Consider the following 17,947-nt stretch of genomic DNA (forward strand, 5'->3'; position numbering starts at 1 on the left):
GCTCGCACCTTTCCAGAGACTGGTATTTGCATACTATTAGACGCCAACATCCTGTTGAATTTTCTTAGAGCGTGTGATTTGCAGACACGCTCATTCAGGGGTTTAGACTTTATTGACTGAAGGCTGCTTGGCAGAGGAGGAGAGAATGAGCTGGCGGGGAAGCCGATAGAGGAGGATCCTTTGTGCGAGAGAGATGAGAATAATTTGGCTTCAGCTCTGAGGTAGGAATTCTTTCCTCTGTCCATTTCCATGTCCTCGCGGCATCCTGTGGAGGTGTTTAAAAACAAACAAAGGAGCAATAAAAGGTTTTTGGCTCTCATAATATCTGTTTATGTGACAGCTTCCCATTGAGTGGGAACTGCGAGAGTGTTAGAAAGTTACCACCGCGCTGTCTGTGCGGCTGGGTAACAGTTTCTGCTTCTCACCTGACCTCCAAATCATAATAATAAATTGTGTCCCAAAATGCCGAATGGTGCTGGAATGGATGCTGTTGCCGGGTGGAGCAGGGAGCGGGGGGGGCCTCCAGACCTGCCTTACATCCTGCCAGGATTTTCATGGGATCCAGACCAGAGTCCTGTTGCTTTCTGGCTGGGGTCAGGATGCCTCGCTGGCTTCTGTGGGTCTGTTAACAACAGTGGGGAGGAAGCCCCAGTGAGATCAGGATGAAGCTTTTGCAGCCCCACTTGCTGCAGCGCAGCTGGGAGCTGGCACCCTCTGCATGGGGCGAGTGCTGGCTACCACCTGGCGTCCCCAGCCTGAAATCCGACATGCCTCCGAAGGCCTGTGGTAGCATGCAAGGGTGCTGCAGGGCTAGTATCCACTGTGGAAAGATTTTAAATCGGTTTGGCTGACTTGGCAGTCGAACAGGGAAGACTGGCACCTTGCTTCTCGCCAGGTCTCCCCGGTGGTGGTGGCTCTTTCTGAAGCAAAGGTCTGACAGCTCCACCAAGCTGATTTAAACCTGGCTTACCATGTTAAGGTAAATTCATTACTGAGCATCTCAGATGGTGTTACTGTTATAACAAAGAGTGTTTTTAAACCCTTCTAAAGCTAAGCTAGTGCAACCCTTAAATATATAAATAAGGCTTCAGATGCCACTGAAGATCATAATATAAATGTCCTTGAGCATCTCACTTGAGCTTTATTTGTATGTGGTACTTGTAGCAGCCTGATGATTTATTTACTTTTTTATTTACTGGCAAGGCAGAAGGCACCGGTGATTATTTTTACCAGCGTCGTTAATCCTGGTATAACCCCACCACTACCAATATATATTGAATGGACACATTACCACTTTTGCAAGACATCACACAGTATCATAGCGTATATTTGCCCAGGAGAGGTAAGCTGTGCTGGCACACAGCATCCTAATAGTGGTGGATGGAGCTGAATCAGGACAATGTTTTTTTCTTTCTTTGTTTAAAAATAAGCTACACTGGCAAAATACATATACATTTATACCCGTATGGCCACAGTCCTTTTTGTCTGTGCACTGAAGTCCTTTTCTGGGAGTTTGCTGCCAGAAGAAGCCATTGCCAGCCCCATGCCGGCACCAGCCAGTGCGTGGATGGCACAGCTCCTGCCCGCCGGCTGCAGTGGGCTGCGTGTCCGTGCTCCCTTGTTTGCCAAGGGCAAAACACTCCCTGTAACAATGCCGTGCCTCTAAGGACACAGCCAACCTGGGCTGCTTTGTGAGAGCTCCTATTTGCCTCACACATGGGCTGTGCCAAAGCAAAGCATAGTGTGCTGGAGACTTCATGAACTTCTTCAGTAATGCAGAGCAAGGTTGGGCACTCGTTCCAAGACCTTTTAAATTTTTTAAGCATAAATCACTCATTCCTGCCTGTGATTCAGCTGGGGATCAAGAATGCCTAGACCTGAAGGTGGCTGAGGCTACTGGCTATGGCAGAAAAAGGATAGAGCAGCGGTTGGTTTGTGCGCTGAGGCAGGGTCTGTTGGGCAAACCGTGACTTTTGTTTGCACATCTCAATTTCCCACCATACCCTTACCATTAGCTCCCCTGGGAGCATCAGTTCTTACTGACACTGATGGGCCCACACCAAGGGGCCAGGCTGGTTTCTAAAATACAGATCTGTCATTCCCTACCCCACACTTCTTTTGGTGCATGGGAGGATGATTTCATTTGCCTGGATGTACGTGAGCTTTTCAGACGCTGCATGGGAAAACACAATAGTACAAATGAAAGCAAAAGGAGAGGAGGAACAAACCCATCATGCTTCTTGAAGCGGTTTTGGAAAGCACAAAGCCAGGATGTTGTTTCTTTTTAGTGACTGAGTAGTCTGACGTGTTGTAAAATACAAAGGCTCGGCATATTCCCAGCAGCAGAGTGAAAACTGGAACTACCCAGAAGCAAAACCTATCATTAGCAGTCAGCCAGGCAGAACTCGGAGTGCCAAGAACAGGCATGGAAGGGAGGAGAGGCTGAGCAGCAAAAGAGCTTTTCTTAGGGGCCAGTGCTGTCCCCCAGCAGCCTTCTGGAGGGAAGTGGAGGGCTGCAAAGGCAGCACGTGGGATCACAGAATCATAGAATCATTAAGACTGGAAAATCAGACTACTTCAAAGGGCAGCAAGGCGCTGCTGGTCCCCCTCATGCCCCTCATCCTGCAGGATGGGCAGCAGGTCTGCTCCCAGAAAATCAGAATGGTTTTGGCCTGTAATTTTTCTCCCTTTTGTTTTGACTCAGTTATACTTAGCTGCCCTGAGAAACCTCTTTTACATGTCCTCCCAGGTCCTTGCTGTGATCCATGTCATCCTGGAGGCGTGTAATAATTTAGACTGAAAGCTGTGCTGTGCAGCTCTGCTGTCCACAGCTTCACAGGATGGAAAAAATATGGACATGCCCTGATATACCTCCTGTAGATGTCATCTCCCTAGGAGCTGACTTGAAGGACAGAGGGGCACAGAAAACTGAATCTGGGAAGCACCTGATTCAAAATCTAAGGAGGAAGATATTTTACGAACTGGGTTGGATGGATGCAGGGAACATCACAGCTTTGTAAACCCAATGATCCAAAAAGTTAGCACCATGAACTGCAATGGAGCCATGGCTTGGTGCAAGAGGATGAACCTTTATGATGCCTTTATGTTTCCCAAGGGAATCTCTTCAAATTAAGAGTGTTTTTACACTGATGCTTATTTAGTTGTCATTCCCCATCAGGCCTAACCAGCCTCTGAGGTTGAGAGCAAGTTGAGGAGAGGGTTGCATTTGTCACAGTGAATGTTATGGGCTGTGGGTGTCCCCACAGCAGGAAGCACAGATGCACCTTCAGGACGTGCCCTAGGGAGCAGCACTCAGCACCGATGCTGAGCACGTACCTGGGGGGGCAGACCATGGGTGCTTCAAGCACAGATACAGAGCCTGGGGACATATATTGCTTCCACCATCGCATCCTCCTCTATGGCCTGGGCAGAAAAAACCAAAGCACACCGTGCCCTTCTGCTGGCAGGAGTGAAGCTACATTCCGCCTTCTAAGGCTAGCGCCTTGTCTGTTGTTGACAGGGGACTTTCCATTCTGCAGCCAGCACAGCCTAGATGGTTTCTGTGAGACAGACAGAGGGATGCGTTCTGCTTTAATCTCTTATCTGTCTCACTCTGCTGAGATCATTTACCTGCTAATAAGCTCCTGTGGTCAGAAATAAAAGGTGAAACTACCAGCCCTTTAAGGATGTATCTGAGTAGCTTTGCAACACTGTGCTTTACAGAAAATACAGAAAGATGTTGCATTCATAATATATCACACATATCTGTGTTTGTAAACAGATTTATCACACCATCTGCAGAATCATACTGCGGTCTCCATATTTAATTCCTTTCCATTTATATAGTACAGCTCCTATTTACTTTATTCTCTTTTTGCTATTAGATACATTAGCCACCGTTTTTTTTCTCCCCCACAAGAACAGTGCAATCAATCCAATTTGTTCAGCTTAGTGTATAACAAGACAAGGTGGTACTGTTCGGAGAGGTACCTGTCTGGGCTAGTTTCTCAGCTGTTCGCATCGGAGTGGAGCAGGTGGGCAGGAAAGGATAACTCAGAACAAAATCTGCTGGTAAACAGGATGCTGTGTTGGTATTTCCTGTCTCCTGTTGTGCTGGTTGAGCTTAATTTTCAAAAATCAGCTAAGCCTAAGGTCAATAATGATATTACAATCTCTCTGACTTTCTGTAGCTGATACGGTATATAATAAAGCATTTGTACAACTGGGAGCAAAAAGCCAGCCCGTTTTGTTATCTGGTTCGATAAGAAACATTTAGTCATATGTGATTTTAAAAAGCGATTTGGTTGAGTATAAAAAGAAGTTGCACTGAGAGAGAGGGAGCTTGCGGTTGGCAGCCACTTCTGCAGCCCTTTGGCTGAACAGCACAATTCCTGGCACAGCTCTGGGCAGGGCAGAGCCCACCATGAGCCCGGAGGACCATCCTCCTCCAGAGGCCGCTCCCACCAGGTGAGGCTTTCTCACCCACAGGACTACAAGGCTTTTCCGTGCACACACAGCCCAAAAGCAGATTCTTTGCTTGGTGCACACTTTCACTTTGGGGAGAGGAAAGAGCCTGCGTTACAGCAAAGCCAAGACAAGGGACGAGTCCCACCCAGTGAGCCAGGGCTTGGGGCCTGCTATCAGCCCTTGGGTTTGTGCCCACCCCCTGCACAGAAATAAAAGATCCAGGACAGTGGATTCCCAGTATCCAGGTCAGCAGGAGGCTGAGTGGTCTTGGGTGTTTGGGGAAGCCACCAAAGGACAGGGCAGGGCAGGATGAGCTGTGCTCTGCCCCATGCGGATGGTCCTCACCACTGCCCTGCACTGCAGGGCTTCACCCACCGGCACTGGAAGAGGACTGCTGGGCTTGAGCCGCAGCCCGGGGCAGGGTTTGACCGCAACTCCTTAGAGGCACCTCTCCAGCCCCATGACTGTAAATTCACTGCGGTGAGAGGTGTGGGACACTGCCCTATTGCCAGGGCTGTGACCCTGGGGCAGGACACTTTTGCTTCTCTCCCTCTGGGAGGGAGGATTTCTCTTCAACTTTGCATTGAGCCTAACCCAAATTCCTGGGCGTGAGTGCAGATGTGTGGCTGGGGGTGACTAACTCCAACAAGAATTTTACCAGGAGTGAGTAAGGACTCTGGGCTGCAGGCAGTGATGACAAATCTTAGAAACTCAAGCCTGTACTTTGGCAGAAGGGTTTGTTGTTTGGGTTTTAGGGTTTTTTTTATATGGTCCTTTTTATTACTTCTCACCTGCACAGTGTGTTCTTAGATGGTATATTCACAACTTCATGTTTTTTGATCATGACCATCATTTTTTCAGATAACAGAACAATGAACAGCTGGGCGCTTGGCCAGTTCTTTAGCCTTTGAAGCAAAGGGAAACTCTGCAAGAGGTTTCTCCAGAGGTCTCTAAAAGGATCTTCTGTGACAATATCCCCCTAACTCCACCACCCCTCTGGCCCATACTCAGCATAGCCTTTGATGCTCTGAGCTGTGAGCTGAGTGTCCCTGCCAGAGTCGCACCATCACCTTGCCCCAGAGGAATTGTTTGCACTCTCTCGAATATCCCATCCCACTGCACTTTCCATCTTCCAAAGAGGCATGTTTAGGCCTATAACATCATGCCCTAAATCCCTACTGCAGATCAGTGAGCAAACATTTTGGCTGTATATTTGCCGAGGGGTGACTGCCAAAATGAGACACTTGGGTAAACCAGAAGCCATGCAGCTCTGCTGCGGCGAAGCAGCCAGGACCTTTCTCAACAGTGCAGTCCCCAGGAAAAATCACAAGGCAGGCTTTAAAATAATTTGATTATTTCCAACTGTTGTAAATGGTCTGTCCTTTATCTTTGCTTTCTGGCAAATAAAACCTTTCAGAGACTTTCAGTTTAGATTTTTCAAGCCTTTTTGCCACACGCTGCAGGGCTAGAAGCCCTTGTGCTGTAGCTGGTAAGGGAAAGTGAGACTCTTCTGTAATCCATTCAGTCCCCCAGGTTCTGGGTTTTGGGGGCCAACTGGCCCCCAGGTTATTCTGAGCTTGGTGTGAGCTCACCAGCCCAGGGAAGCAGAGGTCCCGGTGGTACAGCAGGGAGGTGAGGTAGTGTGAGCAGCTGGCTTTGGGTCCACCAGCCAGCCCCAGGTTTGCCCCTCTTCCATGGGACAACTGTCCTCTCCATTCAGCAATTCAGCTTTAAAATGATGGCATTCGGATTTGAAAAGGATGTGCCTTGTATAACTTAATCACTGCAGATCTGAAAAATAAGGATCCTGCCTAAAACCATAAAATTTGGCACAAAGGGTTAATTAGACCTGGCTTTGCTATTTCTCTGTGCTGAATCAGCTCCTCACCCTCCTCGCTGCTAACAGCATGGCCGAGATGGGCCATGTCCTCCAGGGAGGTGGGCCTTGAAGAGATGCCTCTCATCTCTGAAAAGAGGCACTGCTGTTTTCATAGCCTCCCGCTGCCATCCCTCCACTTGCAACCTGTTGGGATCTCACATTATCACGCACAAGTACCCCATTTTGCAAACATATTTGCTATTACAGTGGACAGGAAGAGATTAAGTGAGTGCTGTAAAACTGACCTCCACATCAGTCAAAAGAAACAAAAGCAAAAAATAACAAGGTAATCGGATGCTCTTATGAGCAAGATATGCTCAAAATGACTTCTCCATCCCATTATAAATTCTTAGAAACAGCACAGCCTCTCCAGCACAGTGAGATTTTAAAGTGGTTTAATGGGCATAAGGGGTTCAGAGCTGATAATGCCGCTTCCAACCTTATCCTTTCACTGCGTGAAAATAGGTGGTGGCTATTGACTGGTGTAAATTGGCTACTTTTAAAGCTGTATTTGTTCGATTAGATGTGCTAAGAGTCTCTCTACAGAGTTTTCAGGGCCTGAATGTAACGTGTGTGGTTAAGAAGGGGATATATTGAGTTTATTCAACAGAGGACTGGTTCCAGTGTGTGCCCTGCATGCTGGAGAGCTGGCCTAGGAGCAGGGACCTGCTGCAGTTGAGCTTTATGTCCCGATTGCTAGGAGTAAAACCGGGGCTGCTGGAGGGTTGTTGGTCAGTCCAGACAAACTTCTCACTTTGTCTTCTTTTATGATTTCAGGACTAACTGTTCATGATGTCGACCAAAAAGGAAGGTACCCACAAGAAGTGGGCTGCTCTGAAGGAGAAACTTGGACCCCAGGAGACCGACCAGTCAGAGGCCAACCTGGAAAATGCAGAGCCAGAGCTGTGCATCCGTCTCCTGCAAATGCCATCCGTGGTGAACTACTCTGGGCTGAAGAAGCGGCTGGAGAGTAGCGATGATGCCTGGATGGTCCAGTTCCTGGAGCTGTGTGGGCTGGACCTCCTCCTGGAGGCCCTGGACAGGCTGTCGGGGCGAGGAGTGGCCAGGATTTCTGATGCCTTGCTTCAGCTCACTTGCATTAACTGTGTGCGAGCAGTCATGAACTCCCACAAAGGCATTGAATACATTGTGAGCAACGAGGGCTACGTCAGAAAACTCTTCCAAGGTGAGAAGACATCTTCCTGCTTCACCCATCACATGCGGCATGGCGGGGGCACTTCTCTGTTGCTTATCCTGCTGCCCTGCACCATGCTTTTTGCAAGTTGTCGATCACAACTGATTAGTGAAAGAGATTGTTTTCTTCTTTAAAATAATATTGCCTTTGCCTTTGCCACTCAATGGTATTTAGATGGGCTCATTTCCACACAAATGTCTCCGTAGTTCACTGAGAAGCAAGGGATAAACCCAGCCTTAGCCATATGCAGGCATGAGGAATGCTCAACCCTTCAGTTGTCAGCAGACCTTTGCTATTTAGTCTTTGCGGGAGAGGGCAAGAGACCTAAAGGCCCTTAGTCTTTGTAGTCTCAACAGCAAAGGGAAAGGAATTTAAAAGGCTTGGAGACCTGTAGCCTGTAAAGAGGAGGGAGTGTGGCATGGTTTAGACTCAAGAGAGCCCATTCTCTGTGCTGCTCAGTCTGTTCCTTCTAGAAGATGGTAGGTAATACCACTTACTTTCTCCTGACATTCACTTGGCTTGTCGTTAGGTATGAAACTTGCGAGGGCATCTCCTGGAACTTACTGTACAGCACTTAATGATGATGGTGTTGGGAGGGTAACTTCCGTGCTGCTTCACAGAGCTGAGATCACAGCTGTGCCTAGAAACCCTTATTAATAGCACTTTAAACTGCATTTAGTCTGAAAGCTAGCTTGCTCCTCACTTCAGTTTTGAAGTCCTTTTCCTTCCTCTCCACCCTACATGTTCCTAACCAGTGTGAAATACAGAGCTGGCATTTTTGTGCTGTGAAAAACCTGGGAGCATTCTGAGCTTTTCAGCAGTTGAGCTTCATTGTGCACTAATAAAGGAAAAATAAGATGCTCTAATCCGCTCCCTCCCAGCTCGCAGGGCTCACAGAGAAAGAGTAGTGGAAAACAGGGAACGCATGAGGACTGGTTAGAACAATTGGCCTACTTGATCTGCATATTGGGTGTTTCTGCACTAAAAATAAGACTCATTAATTAAGGAAAATAGTTCATCTGCTGTTCTAGAAAATACCCGTTATTTCGTGAAAATGGCAAACAAAATGTGTGATTGTGAGTGCTGAGATCCTGGCTGCTGTTGCAGCATGCCACTGGTACATGGAAGAGGTAAACTACATGCAGCACCAAAGTGCCTGTAGGTACCTGGAGCATTTACTGTTCCCACTAGACGTTACAATCACAAAATGCTATTGGGGTGGGTTATCTATAGACTGGGATATTTCTCTTCCCATCTTCCATGTAGTGGCTCCACTCCTTCAGTCTTTTTTCTACCACTAGTCATAAGCCATGTCGCAGAAGATGCTGAGATTCAGAACATTAATGTCATCATAAATTCTGTTTTGTTTTGTTGTGTTTTTCCTCCAGCACTTGACACAACAAATGTCATGGTAAAAAAGCAAGTATTTGAGCTCCTGGCTGCACTGTGCATTTACTCATCAGATGGCCACACTTTGGCTTTGGACGCCCTGGACCATTACAAGGCAAGTGTTGGGCTACAGTAGAAGGTACAGCTCTGCTCTGATCCATGCAGGTAGATCTGTGTACCACAGAAAAGAGCTGGGAATGAAGGTCATTTTGCATCATTTTGGTAAGGGAGGCAGGGATTTATAAGGTGAAAACTGTATGTCGCGGTTTAGCCCCAGTCAGCAGCCAAGCACCACACAGCTGCTCACTCACCCCTCCCTGGTGGGACCGGGGAGAGAATCAGAAGAGTAAAAATGAGACAATTCATAGGTTGAGATAAAGACAGTTTAATAGGTAAAGCACACACAAGCAAAGCAAAACAAGGCATTCATTCACTCCTTCCCGTGGGCAGGCGGGTGCTCAGCCATCTCCAGGAAATCAGGGCTCCATCACGTGTAACGGTTACTTGGGAAGACAAACGCCATCACTCCAAATGTCTCCCCCTTCCTCCTTCTTCCCCCAGCTTTATATGCTGGGCATGATGTCATATGGTATGGAATATCCCGTTGGTCAGTTTGGGTCAGCTGTCCGGGCCGTGCCCCCTCCCAGCTCCTTGTGCGCCCGGCAGAGCACGGGGAGCTGAAAACGTCCTTGACCGGTGTAAGCGCTACTTAGCAACAGCCAAAACATCTCCACATTATCACCGCTGTTTCCACCAAAAATCCAAAACATAGTCCCATACTAGCTACTACGAAGAAATTTAACTCTATCCCAGCTGAAACCAGGACGGCAGGAAATTTGGCCTGGTCAGCATAAGTCCGTGGTGCTGCTCGGTGACTTGTCTGGACAGACAGCTGCCAACCACAAGGTTCCTTCTGGCAGGAAAAGCACTACCAGATTAACAAAATAGATGGTGCCACACCCCTGGGTTTCACTGGCCACGAGCTCAGGTATGAGCATCAGTCCTCAGAATGCGTAAAGGGATCCAAGAGCAGTTTCACTGACTTTCTCTGCCAACCAGACCCCGCTCTGTAGCGGAGGAGTGCTGCTGTTACCTGTGTCTTCCTGTCGTGTGCACAGTGGGATAAACTGAGAGGTTTTAAGATGTTAATTCCATCTGAGAGCCTGCACCAAAGTGGTAGACGTTTCTGAACTGTCTGAATGGAAATATTACTTGTGTTATTAACAGAGCGTGAAGAACCAGCAGTATCGGTTCAGCGTCATAATGAATGAGCTCTCCAACACAGATAACGTGCCGTACATGGTGACGCTGCTGAGTGCTATCAATGCCATCATACTGGGGAAAGAAGAGCTAAGAACAAGGACACAAATCAGAAATGAGTTCATAGGTAAGGATATTTGTTGCATCTAACTTTCTCCAGAGAAAATCAGTTCCCAAACAGTTTTATTTTCAGATGTATCCATAAGGTGACTAAAGAGGGCTGGGGAGCAAAACTGCAAATATTAAAGGTAGACTCTTTTTTTTCCTTTGGTCTCTATTCTCTTCAACAACTTTTCTGTAACCACATTTTTTAAAATTTGCTGCTTTCACATAGTTTTGATCTTTTCTAGAATCCCAGCAGCACTTCAATGCATTTCTATAACCAACCACCTTATGTAGCTAGATTTCCATATGTTGCAACTCCCCATAAGAGAGAGAAGGTTCCTTTGCCCTGTGTCTGCTCAGCTGAGCCACAGAAGCTGCCCTGTGATTCAGAAATAACTTTCCAACTGCTTGAATACCAGGGTCCTAGGTACTTTTGTTAGGATTCACCTCATGTAATGCGCGCATCCAAGCTGGTGAGCCTGGGCTCCGTTTCTCTCTGTGGAGAGCAAGGGACATTTGACTGCACCATTCATCTGACTGATTTATAGATGTCTAACTCAGAATGAGGTGACTCATGCCCTAGAAGTGCCTGTGTCCCTCAGTAACTCCAGGGGGATGCTGCAGTGGTTCACTCAGCTGCAGACACGTGTACCTTGGGTCTCTTGATTTACTAGATCACCCTACCTGCTTTGACAGATCCATCTGAAGATTTTTTCACTTTTTCTCCCTGCAAAAAGTGTTTATGAGCATAACATTATATAAAGATCATAATAGATCAGTGCCAGGTAGGTCATAATGCCAATATATCTGTTTTTGTTCTCCCAGGGCTTCAGCTGTTGGATATTTTAGACAAGCTAAGGTAAGGATCACTGTTTAAATTTTCTTTTATAAATGAGATTCACAGTAATATAGCTATGGAAACTTAATGCTTATCAGCCTTCTGTGGTATGAAGTGAAGTGTATGTGGGTGGAGTGGACCACACTAGTGTGCACCCGTTACACAGGAACCAGAGGCGTTCGGCCAGTGTTAAGATGCTCTCGCCAGCCACAGTGTCACAGGGACAGTTGTTGGTGCAGGTGGCATTGACAGAGGCTCTGGGCACAGGTGGAGCAAGGCTCAGCGATGTCCTTGTTGAGGCTGCGTTTCAGACTGAACCTGAAGTGATGCTGTGTGCTCACTGAGCAGCTTGCTGTATCCAAACCCCTTCACTGCTGGTGTTGGTCCCAGAAGCACACAGCTAAGACGCTTTACTAATGCATATCTGGACATACCTGTCTGCAGTTTCTTAACTTAAAAATTATGTTCTGTCAGAAACACCCGTGATAAATTCTAGAATGCATTATACGTGAGTTGCAGTTATCCATGTAACTGGAATTGCTCCATTCAACCCCATAAAAATTAGAGTAGACATGATCTTTCTATACTGACAACTAGCAAGGGTAGAGTTCCTGCACTGAGTGGTCTCAAGAGTACTAAGAAAGTTGTCTTTAGAGTGTTCGGGATTTTTTAAATCCTATTTTGAGTAACAGAGAAGGAAGTTTTTCAAACAGAAACATCACTGGAATATTTTCAATTTGTCTTGACTTAAAAAAAATAAGGTGGCCCAGTTACAAAAAGGTAGAAATACCACTCTGTTTTTACAACTCCAAGAAGTCAATACAAAGCATATGCTGGGTCAGGTTACGCCATGAAAAGTCCCATACATTTGTATGTGTCAAATGTAGAAGGAGGTACAGTCAGTTTAAGAAAAGATGCACTGATGGCATTTGATCCTTCATAAATAAGGTAGGGTTGGATACTTTCAACACCAACTGGTTGAACCTGAGAGGCAAAGAGGTAGAATCCATTTACACAAAAACAATCATCTGAAAATCAGTGGAGGGCTCTGCAGTGAAAATGAATGCTGTAATATTGCAGAGACATAGAGGAGGAGGATCTGCTTATCCAGTGTGATACATTTGAGGAGTTCAAGATAGAAGATGATGAGGAATTATTAAAGATATGTGATGGGATAAACATGAATGATCATCATGAGGTCTTTTCATCTCTCTTCAATAAAGTAAGTAGGCCCTCACATGGGGCGCAAAGTCATGCAACGGCAAAGTTAACACACTTTGCCTGGAACCAGCTTTGCTGTGACGGAAAACTGCCCTGCCTTCCAGGTGAGCCGCTCTCCAGTCTCCATCCAGCTACTGTCCATCCTTCAGAGCCTGCTGCACTTGGAACCATCTCATGACTCCAGCCTCCTTCTGTGGGAGTCCTTGGACGCTGTAGTGAACAGAGCCCTATTGCTCGCGAATGACAGTAAGAATGACGTATCCATCCAGCCTTGCGCTCCCCTCTTGTTTTCCTCATCCCATCCAATGCCCACAAAAGTCCTTCCCAAATGTACAAGAAATAATCTATCGGACTTGCTAAGAGCTGAACAGAAGCTGGGACAAAGCTACACCTGCTGCACAGGGTTGAGACTTGAAGCAAAGCCCCAGACATGCAGATGCCAGTGAGCGCTGCCCATGTTTAGCAGTGGTCTTGGGATTCACAGTCTTGCTCTGGTGGTTAGGCCCTGAGCTTTGGGTCATGGGAGTCAGGGGGAATCTGTCCTCACTGGTGCTGGCTAGTCTTGCTGGCAGGCATGCTCAAAACAGTGTTTATGGGTCAGGACAACAGGAAGGAAATTGCCTGGAAGCTAAAAGTGCAGTTGTCTAAAGTGACTCCAGGGAACGGGCTCTATGGCTCCAGATCTGCTGCTTGGCAAGGGTTGAATAGCGTGAAGCAACCTTTGGGCCCCATCCCTTCTCTGACCCCAACCCATTTCTCTAGTCCAAGGTAACACAGTTGAAGAAGTCATCGAGAGGCTGTTATCTATCAAGAAACATCCAAACAAGCAAAAGCGAGCTGAAAACCGGCTGTCTGGGATTGCGAATGGAGGCATCCAGGCTGAGACAGAGCCATGTGCACGTGCAGCTCAGAGCCCAGTGGGATCATCAAACCCCTCCAAGGCACAAGCACCTCCCTCAGGGCCACCTGCCAATGAAAAGATCTCGTCCTCCCAGCTCACAGCCTGCTCTGCTTTGCTGGAGACCTCTAACCCTCCACCCAACAGTGCTCCTGCCCCAGCACCTCCACCCCCACCACCTCCACCCCCGCCTTCTGGCACCACAGCCGTGATCCCCACATCCCCCATGATGAATGCACCTCCAGCTCCTCTACTCCCTGGCATCCCTCCTCCCCCACCCTCATTGCCTGGCATGGGGGGCATCCCTCCCCCTCCACCCTCATTGCCTGGCATGGGGGGCATCCCTCCCCCTCCTCCCCCATTGCCTGGCATGGGGGGCATCCCTCCCCCTCCTCCCCCATTGCCTGGCATGGGGGGCATCCCTCCCCCTCCTCCCCCATTGCCTGGCATGGGGGGCATCCCTCCCCCTCCTCCCCCATTGCCTGGCATGGGGGGCATCCCTCCCCCTCCTCCCCCATTGCCTGGCATGGGGGGCATCCCTCCCCCTCCTCCCCCATTGCCTGGCATGGGGGGCATCCCTCCCCCTCCTCCCCCATTGCCTGGCATGGGGGGCATCCCTCCCCCTCCACCCCTCCTGCCTGGCATGGCAGGAGATCATATAGAAACTGTGGTGGCCTCCCAATTCAGCTGCCCTCTTGGCCTGGGCAGGCCTCCACGCAAGACAGTGAAGACACCAACGTTGAGAATGAAGAAGCTGAACTGGCAGAAGCTGCCCTCCAATGTGGTGCGAGGTAGGTGTCATAAAGTCGCTGCTGCTTTAGGGGTGACACAAAAGAGAAAACACTATCTTTGATTTTGCCAAATGTGGTTGCCTCCATTTAGATACAGAACTTCCCCTTCTGACCTGCAGAGCTTAAATAAATAAATATGGTATTAAACTACTGATATAATAACCATTCTAACTAAATCAGTAGTTTGGAATAGCTTGTTTGTAACTAAAATACTTTGAAATTAAAAGAAGGGGGAGGGATGGGAATGTTTCCCTAATCCACCATGACCTGCCTTAGACTTGAGTTCTCAATAGGCTCTGATCTGAGTTCCCCAGACTTTCATTCTGCAGATCATCTATACTTTCATCTGGGTATATTAAAGTCATGAGTAAGAGTGCAGGTAAGGATCACGTCAAGGACATTGAAAGAATTGGAGACCCGTGCGAATCATTGACTTCTCTCTTGATTTTTGGATTACATTTCCCTGTCCTAGCGGATCCAAAGAGAAGCATGAAATGTGAGAAGAAGCCAGGACAGGCAATGTCAGCTTTGTCCTAGACAAGCAAGGCATCCACTGCATGAAAGTTGGCATAGGTGAAGTCTAAATAAGACATATTTTCAATCACAGAGGCAGTTAATTGTTGGGATTATTTCAGTAGAGACTTTTGCAGGCACATTTGGGTGATTTTTTTAAAAATATGCTTAAGAAAATGCAGTGGGAATTAATTCAAGCAGTCCTATAGCCAGCATTATACAAGGAGGCTTGATTATAAAGTGAAAAATGGAGGAAGTTCACAGTCAGAGAATGGCCACGTTGTGGCCAATCCCTCAGCTAGCATGCAAGGGAGCAAAAATAATATATCAGCCATGGGGCTAGGAAAGAAATGGATGAAGGCCTTTTCATGCTGATCCAGTTTGCCTACTGTGGAGGAGAAATGCAGGTGTATAGGGAGGGATGTGCCCAGTGGTGTATCTCCTTACCAGCACATCTAGGGGTAGAGCACCCGGTTTAATTACTCTTCAGGCCCTTTGGATCCTGCTTGTGGGACTTGTCCCTCCTAAATAATTAGTATTTGTCCAGGACTAATATGTCTTTTCTTATTTCATTCATATTCTGAGAAGTGTCCCTTCTAGCAGTTCACGTTGCCCCAAAAGCCAGGAGCTTTCAGCTGTCCCCGTAGCCAGTCTGACACCTTCTCTTTTTTCAGAAAGTCACTCAATGTGGGCTTCAGTGAGCAGCAGCAGCGAGGAAACTATAGAGCCCAATTACACAAGCATAGAGCAGCTGTTTTGCTTTCCACAACCAACCGTTAAGGAGAAAACGGCTGCACCAGTGAAGGCAGAACCGAAGGAGGTGAGAAGGTCCCTCTCATTCTTTCAAATAAAGATCACTGCAGACAGCTCATCTAATACAAGCTATCTCTTTTTTTCTTTAATGAAGATCACATTTTTGGACTCCAAGAAGAGTCTCAATTTGAACATATTTTTGAAGCAATTTAAATGGTAAGATATGGCCAGTTTTCATGATGGTTGACTGAACTTTGAGCAGGTTTTGCATAGTATCTGGAAGGTCCTCATGAAATCTGTTTTATCCAATGCACTTTGGTGGTCTGTGTTACTAAAACATCTGAACATTTCCCATTTTGTCCTACACTGTCTTTAAAATACTGAGTTTAGGAGTTCAATTGTTTTTACGTACAATATCCCCATATGTTGATAAAGGCATTACATCTCTGTGTTACAGATAAAGTTGTGGCAGTCTTTTAGGGTGGCTTAGGCTGTGAGACACCTCTGGAGGTCAAATTCCTCCTCAAAACAGGGCCAATGGAGAAGTTAAGAAATAAATTTTCTTTTAAGGTAATCAAAGACCCAGAGAGAGATCTGAGTTGCAGCATTCATCTCTGACCTTGAGTCATTTGACCAGGGCCAGAAACAAAAATTGGGGCATAGCAGGGATCCAGGTCCCGGTTCTAAGTTAATCATAGGGACATAGCTTTCCTTTTGGATTATTGTGGCTCTCACCAGGGAAAGCATGGAGCACTTGCACAGATACATGTCTCAGTAGCGTGTGATTGTGGAAGAGGGGTCTTTGGGTGACAGCTGACTCTGTGCCTCTTCCCTGCAGCTCCAACGAAGAGGTGGCTGCCATGGTCCAGAATGGGGACCGGACCAAGTTTGATGTTGAGGTTCTGAAGCAGTTGCTGAAGCTGCTGCCTGAAAAGCATGAGGTCAGGAGGGAAAATGGTACCCTTCATTTACAGAGCTGAACACTCAGTGCAGTCCCACAGCCTTAATTCTTTATTTCTCATTAGATAGAAAACCTGAAGGCCTTCAAAGAAGATAAATCAAAACTAGCAAACGCAGATCAATTTTATCTCCTCCTCCTTCAGATTCCCAGGTAAGGGTGTTGGTCATGAACTTTAGCCCGATCTTTTTCTTGGGACTCTGGGAAGTTTAAGTTTCTTTATAGGAGCCTCACAGACAGACACTGATGGATATAGCTGGTGGATTCCCCCTTCCATCTTTGAGCCGTCCCTTTCCCTGTTACCCTTGAAGGGCTGCTGCTGTTCCAGCACCTCCTCTCCCTCTGAAGTGGCAGAAGCTGGCCCAGACCCAGGGTCAGGCCTGCCCAAGGGGTCCCATAACTTACTGAAAGGCAGTCCCAGATGCAATGCTAAGAAAGGGGAACCCGTATCTCACACGGTGGTCAGTCTTCAATTTGCTGATCACAGTGCATCAGCAGGAACTATACCCCCACTGGTCCCCAAGGGAAGCAGCAGCCCCTCACCTCACTCCACAAGCCACAGACACTGGTTTGATTTGGTTGTGATTGACAGTGATGTTGTGGGGTTGCCAGACTTACTGGTGATGTGGGAAGAGGGCTGCTGTGCTGGCCAAGATCACAGTGGCTTTAAGCTTTGACTCAATCTCCATCCTTAGCTACCAGCTGCGCATTGAATGTATGCTGATCTGTGAAGAGACCACTGTTGTGCTGGACATGATTCAGCCAAAAGCTGAAGTCATCCGGAGAGCCTGCGAAGGTAAATGACCTGACCTTATTTCTGGAGCTTATTTATGACAGGAACCTTTAAGTCCCCCAAAACTCCCCTGGACCTCTGCAATGATACTACCCAACCCCACAAAAAACTCCCCTGTGGTCTATTCACTGGTTCAACTGCAGAATACGGGATGCGGCTTTAGGTATCTCCAGTGATGGTCAAAGCCCTTAATAGGACCAGAGATCATTCTCCCTCGCTCTCAGCTCTCTTTCTGCAGCAGGTGTAGTCCTCTGAAGCACGTTCAGTGGTGGAGCGTTGGAAGCTTGTCAGCTCTTTCAAGCCAAATTTAGACAACAGAGCCAGCCCCGTTACAGCTAATTCATCTGGCATTATTTGCTACATTAAGACCTTCACACAGCAATTTTCTCTGCTGCCAGAAAAGCACACCCCAAAATTCCCCCAGGAAGTAGTGATGCTTTAGTTTTTCCCTGCCCATAAATGGAACCAGAAGATAAAGTTTGTTATTTTGGGCTATAAATTCCTGATACTCCAATTTTGTGAGTACATGGAGAGCTTATGCAATAGGTTTTGGCTTCCTGTGGCAGAAACCTCAGGTCTCACCCCACTGAGAGCTCCTCTTGGCACTGTCAAGTGCCACCTGTCCCAGAGCCAGTTCCCCCCAACTCCTGCTGGGGGTTTCTCCAGCTGGCATTACAGCTGCCTGCTGGGATAAATTGAAGCTTCCCCCAAAAAGTGCCTTCCCAGCAGCCCAGTTGCCCTTTTGGAGCTGTTCGTGCCTCAGAACTGAGTGCTTCAGAAAGCACGCCACTGCAGCACTGTGTCTTAAGGACAGGGACTGTACCCTTCATGCCCTGATAATCTCCTTCACCATGCGAGACCAAGAACAGGGTGAGCATGTCTGGTTT

At 47.4% G+C, this 17,947-nt stretch overlaps 1 protein-coding gene across 4 annotated transcripts in view; it reads left to right on the top strand.

The window, feature by feature from the left end:
• INF2 (inverted formin 2) overlaps positions 1 to 17,947 on the top strand; it is a 43,655-nt gene that overhangs the window by 11,255 nt on the left and 14,453 nt on the right. For 3 of the 4 annotated variants that reach the window (XM_064460887.1, XM_064460888.1, XM_064460889.1), the window contains exons 2-13: positions 7,124 to 7,532; positions 8,930 to 9,045; positions 10,158 to 10,317; positions 11,121 to 11,154; positions 12,214 to 12,355; positions 12,459 to 12,600; positions 13,117 to 14,043; positions 15,231 to 15,376; positions 15,464 to 15,525; positions 16,148 to 16,250; positions 16,335 to 16,420; positions 16,963 to 17,063. In XM_064460887.1, coding sequence (XP_064316957.1) covers positions 7,136 to 7,532; positions 8,930 to 9,045; positions 10,158 to 10,317; positions 11,121 to 11,154; positions 12,214 to 12,355; positions 12,459 to 12,600; positions 13,117 to 14,043; positions 15,231 to 15,376; positions 15,464 to 15,525; positions 16,148 to 16,250; positions 16,335 to 16,420; positions 16,963 to 17,063 — 2,416 coding nt within the window. In that variant the 5' untranslated portion in view covers positions 7,124 to 7,135. Of the gene's footprint in view, positions 1 to 7,123; positions 7,533 to 8,929; positions 9,046 to 10,157; positions 10,318 to 11,120; positions 11,159 to 12,213; positions 12,356 to 12,458; positions 12,601 to 13,116; positions 14,044 to 15,230; positions 15,377 to 15,463; positions 15,526 to 16,147; positions 16,251 to 16,334; positions 16,421 to 16,962; positions 17,064 to 17,947 lie in introns of those variants that run through there. The other variant, XM_064460890.1, reaches the window with a different exon arrangement.

This window comes from Phalacrocorax carbo, chromosome 9 (genome assembly GCF_963921805.1).
Source record: "Phalacrocorax carbo chromosome 9, bPhaCar2.1, whole genome shotgun sequence".
Taxonomy (NCBI): Eukaryota; Metazoa; Chordata; class Aves; order Suliformes; family Phalacrocoracidae; genus Phalacrocorax; species Phalacrocorax carbo.